Source organism: Frankliniella occidentalis, unplaced genomic scaffold (genome assembly GCF_000697945.3).
Source record: "Frankliniella occidentalis isolate FOCC.00 unplaced genomic scaffold, Focc_3.1 Scaffold42, whole genome shotgun sequence".
NCBI classification, from domain to species: domain Eukaryota; kingdom Metazoa; phylum Arthropoda; class Insecta; order Thysanoptera; family Thripidae; genus Frankliniella; species Frankliniella occidentalis.
The window spans coordinates 565,757-571,480 of record NW_026267172.1 but is presented as its reverse complement, the minus strand read 5'-3'; the positions used below and the strand labels follow the sequence as shown (position 1 = coordinate 571,480).

General features: G+C 48.0%; 2 protein-coding genes across 2 annotated transcripts in view; one reads left to right on the top strand and one right to left on the bottom strand.

The window, feature by feature from the left end:
- LOC113214230 (glucose dehydrogenase [FAD, quinone]-like) overlaps positions 1-3,180 on the top strand; it is a 12,282-nt gene extending 9,102 nt beyond the window's left edge. Inside the window, exons 6-7 of the mRNA XM_052266729.1 lie at positions 414-927; positions 1,705-3,180. Coding sequence (XP_052122689.1) covers positions 414-927; positions 1,705-2,128 — 938 coding nt within the window. The 3' untranslated portion in view covers positions 2,129-3,180. The remainder of the gene's footprint in view (positions 1-413; positions 928-1,704) is intronic.
- LOC113214223 (flotillin-2) overlaps positions 1-5,724 on the bottom strand; it is a 203,807-nt gene that overhangs the window by 58,957 nt on the left and 139,126 nt on the right. The window lies entirely within an intron of this gene.

Below are 5,724 nucleotides of genomic sequence, written 5' to 3'. Positions count from 1 at the left end.
GAAGTCCCTCCCACGAGGCAAATTTTATTTACTATTTTCTGTATCTTAAGTAGGTCTATGCGCGTGTAAAGGGAACGCAAAAAAATATGGATTATTATGTGGATTCTTAATGATAATGGCAAAATTTGACATGTCCGTACGAAAATATTTCGACGGAAAAAAGGTTCTTCCTGGAAAAACGGCCCGAAAGTTTCATATGCACGAAACATCGATGTTTAGGGATTCACGAGTTGGCTTCGGATCGGAAACACCCTATCCGTACTCGAATATGATGGGTGCAGTATAGTCCAAAAAAAGCTATTACTGAAAAATCTTACCAGTTTTAAACCGAAAAAGCACCTTTTTTCCACCAACCCCTTCCTTAACGCGAAAGTTCCTATCTCTATCGATATACTGACTCTGATTGTTCACAGGAGCCATCAACTCCCCAAAGATCCTGATGCTGTCCGGGGTAGGCCCGTCCAAGCACATTGCGCAGTTCGGCGTGCACGTGGTGGCCGATCTGCCCGTGGGCAAGAACCTCCAGGACCACGTCACGACGAACGGGGTGGTCATGGCGCTGGGTAAGACGGCGACGGACGTGCACGACGAGCAGAAGGTCAGCGACCTACACGACTGGATCATCTCCCCGCCCAAGGGGATGCGCCAGGGCCCGCTGGCGGCCACCGGCGCGCTGGGCTGCGGGGTGCTCGCGCAGACCGAGTACGCCGAGGACCCGGACCTGGCCGACATCCAGTACGCGTTCGACGCCGGAAACGCCGAGGACTTCGTGCGCGACCCGGAGAACTACTTCGAGATCAACGCCAACCCCCTCGTGTACTACGACGCCGTCAACATAAGGCCCATCCTGCTGCGGCCGAAGTCCAGGGGATATATTCTGCTCAATGACACGGACCCGGTGTGGGGGCCGCCCCTCATCTACCCAAAGTAAGCACAAAAAAGGATCGCTATAAGCTTAGCAAAGTAAAGTACAGCTATACACACGAAAACCAATTTGTGTGCTTCTGAGTTGAGCCGAAATTCGTGAATCTGCGACATTTGAAACGATTTGAGGACTAATTACAGAGAAATAGTGCACCGTAGTGCACCCACCATAGTGAGTGTAGCAATGTAATATATAAGAACAATAGCACATAGTTGAGAAGGCAAGGATTAATGAACAGTAATGCAGTTGTTTTGTCCACTAGCTTTTTGTACAAGTGATAAAACGAACGATGTATGCTTGAATATGCATATTTTTGCTTTAAAAACTACGTTTAAAGCTTGCGCACATTAGAAATTCTACACAGTTATTGAAAAAATTTGTAAAAAAAAAATCCGTGAACAAGTCTGTTACAACGTTAGTTTTGCCAGCAATACAAAAGACTGGCTCTAAAGAGGGCTTGATTTAGATCATCAAATAATACTGCCCAATTTGTTCTAGAGATAGATATGAAATGAATGCACTCTGGTTCAATCGTAACAACACAGAATTTGCTGAATTTTATGCACAGATAACAACGCACGATAGGATTGCACATTACTTTATAGACAAGTAATAATATTCTTCTCAGGCCTTACACAATTCTGACTCAACAGTGCATTTGGTACACACACACACACTCCATTGAATTTATTGGAAAGCGTACGACTTTGTGCGTAAAAATGGGTTTAGTTTTAGTTTTGCACCCTAATTTGCACCTACAAATGACCCTTTTCCGCCAGGTACTTCACGCGCGAGCCCGACCTGGCCGTGATGGTGGCGGGCATGCAGCTGGGCGTGCGCTGGTCGCGCACCAAGCCGCTGGTGCACGCGGGCGCGCGCATGCTGCAGACGCCGCTGCCCGCCTGCAAGCACCTGCCGTGGGGCGAGGACGAGTACTGGGCGTGCGTCGCCACCGAGTACACCACCACCATCTACCACCCGGTGGGCACGTGCAAGATGGGCCCGCACGAGGACCCCGAGGCCGTGGTGGACCCCCGCTTGCGCGTCTATGGCGTTAGCCACCTGCGCGTCGTGGACGCCTCCATCATGCCCGTCATCGTGCGCGCCAACACCAACGCGCCCACCATCATGATCGCCGAGAAGGCGTCCGACATGATCAAGGAGGACTGGGGCGAGATCAACCACGGCGGCGACTACTACTAGCAGCACTCCCAATCAACACGTCATATTGACATCCAAAGAACTAAGTTGGTCACGAGAAAGGTCAAAATTTAGGCCAAAACTCAGTCATTTTAAAGTTTTATTGACTGAAATGACCTATCCGTGACACTTTCGTGTTCTCTGAGCGGGAAAACAGGTCGTCTGAGACTTGCAAAGAGTGAGAAACACTGTGAGAAAAATCTTCATCGTTATGAAGACAATCCCTTGCATACAATGTTCGGTACGAGGATGTCCTCAAAGCGACAAGGATGATTTTAACAGTGTTTGCAGAGATGGTTTGGATTGGAACATTACTGTGCAGTGTGCAAACGCGATCTTTCAAGTGTTCAACAAGCACGCACTCTAAGTAAGTGCAGAGCGCATTTCACACGGCGTGTCCATCTTGAATTGCATTCCTATATATGACAGCTAGCGTACGCACCGTTATTACTAGGGTGATTATTTATTATTTCTCCCTACAACCATACAAACACGTCATATTTGACTCACTTTGCGTATTATAATGCACGAGTTTATAAATAGCTTTAAAAGAAAATCACTTGTTGAATATTTGAAAGTGTTTGGGAGTTTGCACACTTGAAATGCTAACGGTGAGTGGTGGGAGAGAACTAGTGGGAACGGACATAGGCGGTTAATCTCTGACAAAGGACATCACACGTGCCAAAATAACTATAACTAGACTCAAAGCATTCGTTAATCTACCACAGATATATAATTTATTGGTGGAAGGGGCTGTAGTCTCGGAGACTCCCGTGCTATATAAGAATACAAGTGAAAGCGGTATAGTGTAGACATCAGATCGGCTTGACCACTGCATGCGACAGAGAAAACTACCGTGAGGCTAAGAACATTCTAAGGTGCAGTGACAGATTTCTACGCAAACCTTGACATGGTTTGAAAGTTGCTGATGTTCACCAACCATATGTAAAAAAATAATAAACGATGCCAGACCCCTATAACATCACATGTCATAGTGTTTTCTTTGTCTCTCACCCACTACATTCGAAAACATACTCTGTGAAAAATATCATCGTAAATTTACTTTCGTCGTAATGTTTATACACAAATATACAGTGTCGCCGTTCTGCCCCGTAGTTTTAAAAAGGTAGACTAGCGCGCCCGCACCTACCTCTCCCGTCCCCTAGTCCCACCTCTCCGCTCCGTCTGTGAGAGGGCTAGTCTACCTTTTCAAAAATACGGGGCAGAGCGGCCACCCTGTATGTTGTAGTTGTAAATTCGCGACGCGACAGCATTCTTGCTTGTTAATCAACTTTAAGTTGAAACAAGATGCTTGTACGATATACAATTTAAAAAAAAGAGATTTTACGACACACCTGGTAAATTTTCCCGAAAACCTACGACTATTTTTCACAGTTTAGCAGAGGTAGCCCGACCCGATCAACGAATACCGATTGACCGGTCTTTTTTTTCCTACCCTCGGTGCCGCGCAACGATCAGCAGTAACGGCTGTTCGCAGAAGAGCCTTGCGACGCCACCGGGCGCCACCCCTCCGGCCGGTGGGACCCCGAGCGGCACCACGCACCATCACTTGTGGCGCATCACCGCTGACGACGGGACGGGGACCAAGGCGAGGAGACTTTGGGTAAGTGCAACATGTGCGACGGGGACGCTCCTTACATTGGAGTTGGCATGCATTTGAAAGTTGTATGTCGCCGTCGCCAGCAAGTTTTGATGATACACAACACAAGTTTTGCATCAAGCTTAGGCTGACATTCCACAGAAGTATCCAAATATTACTGGCAATGAAGTCTTTGCTTATTTAAGGTGTGCGTTTTTGAAATTTTTGACAAAATACTAAAATGTACTATCGGGACGACAGCGATTTGCCGACAGTGAAATCATAAATACAAAATCAGATTATAGTTGTTCTTTCACTCTGGAAACACAAGCGTCGTACAGTATAACACGTATAAGTCCAGAAGCACGTGAACCACGTGAACTACAGTCACAACTATGGGACAAGGGGTTTCCGACACCTCAAGGAGCCAGCTGGGCTAAGTGTCGGACACCTCTTGACCTACAGTTTTAACTGTGTTACACATGGTGTCCTGTTCACTTTTAACACACTGATAAACTAAGTGTTCAACTGTTCAACACTTGTAAATGTGCAACTGCCAGTTGAATACTTGCAAGTGTGCAACTGCTTAGTCGTACACTTGCAAGTGTTCAACTCGGTAGGTGTGCACTTGCAAGTGTGCAACTCCCCGATTGAGCACTTCCTACACAGCGAGTGTTCAATCTAAGGAAGTGTTCAACCGAGGAGTTGCACACTTGCAAGTGCACACCTACCGAGTTGCACAATTGCAAGTATTCAACATGCAATTGCACACTTGCAAGTATTTAACTTGCAGTTGCACACTTGCAAGTGTTGAGCAGTTGAACACTTAGTTTATCAGTGCAGCGGTACACGCTGGTCCTACACTTGGAAGCAGTGTGATACTGTACGACACTTGAGTTTTTCAGAGTAATTTTTACGAATTTTTCCCCAAACAACGATTGTCTGTCTGCGATACTATTCTTTGCTGGTTGGGATACTAAAGTTCTCGCGCTCGGAGATCTTGAAGTGCAAACTGATGCACCTTACCGACAGCAACTCTGCGACGACGTCCGTCGAGTCACTCCGAGGGACGCTTGCGAGTAGTAAACTCACCTGAAAACAGAAATTAGATATAAGCACAGGTTAGCAAAGTGGCGGCGAGGTGCTGCTGTGCTGAAAGCCGAGAGGGCAGCAGAGGCCGGGAGGGGGGAGGGGGTTCTTTTGCATAAACCCCCGACGATCTAGGATCAGGTTTTGCACGCCGCGGCACTAGAGGGGTACGTGCCGACAAAAGCAGTCCCACCGCGGGCGCACGGCGCGGCGCTGCACATCCTGGTGAGGCAACTCTAGGCCCAGTTGAACTTGCCCTGTGACCCTAGAGCGCAGCATCAACATCTCCCGCCTCTTGAAAGGAGTGCGACAGATTGTGCACGTGTTGGAAGAAGAGAGGAAGAGAGAGAGAGAGAGAGAGAGAGAGAGAGAGAGAGAGAGAGAGAGAGAGAGAGACGGCGCCGGCCAACACGGTGTTGCGATCTGGAGCGAGTGACACTCATCGCTGTTTGCCCTCGGGTCATATGGCACGCATCCATCTCTTGAATGCTAACGCGCCCCGCGCGCCCGCCAAAGGCGAAGGTGCGCGGCAAAAAACTAGATCACGGCGACGGCGATCTTGTTAGTCGTGTTTCTAGAGTCGTAATAACAAGTAGACGTGGTCACATTCAGGAATTTCAAAATCCTGCCCAGCTCATGCATAAGGACGGGATTTAGACGCATCTTACATCACTTCATCGTTCTTCCCGAGAGATCTGCCGGAGACTCGTCGTACGACAAGAAACAATTATCATTTCTACTTCAAGGGAGTAATAAGCTTCTCACATTGGTTGTTGCCGACCCGCCCGGAGCCATGCGGTATAACAATGTTGTTTCATATGGCTGGGCTCATGTGACCGCGAACACGTAGGACCTCTGGTCGGCTCAGAGAGAGAGAGAGAGAGAGAGAGAGAGAGAGAGAGAGAGAGAG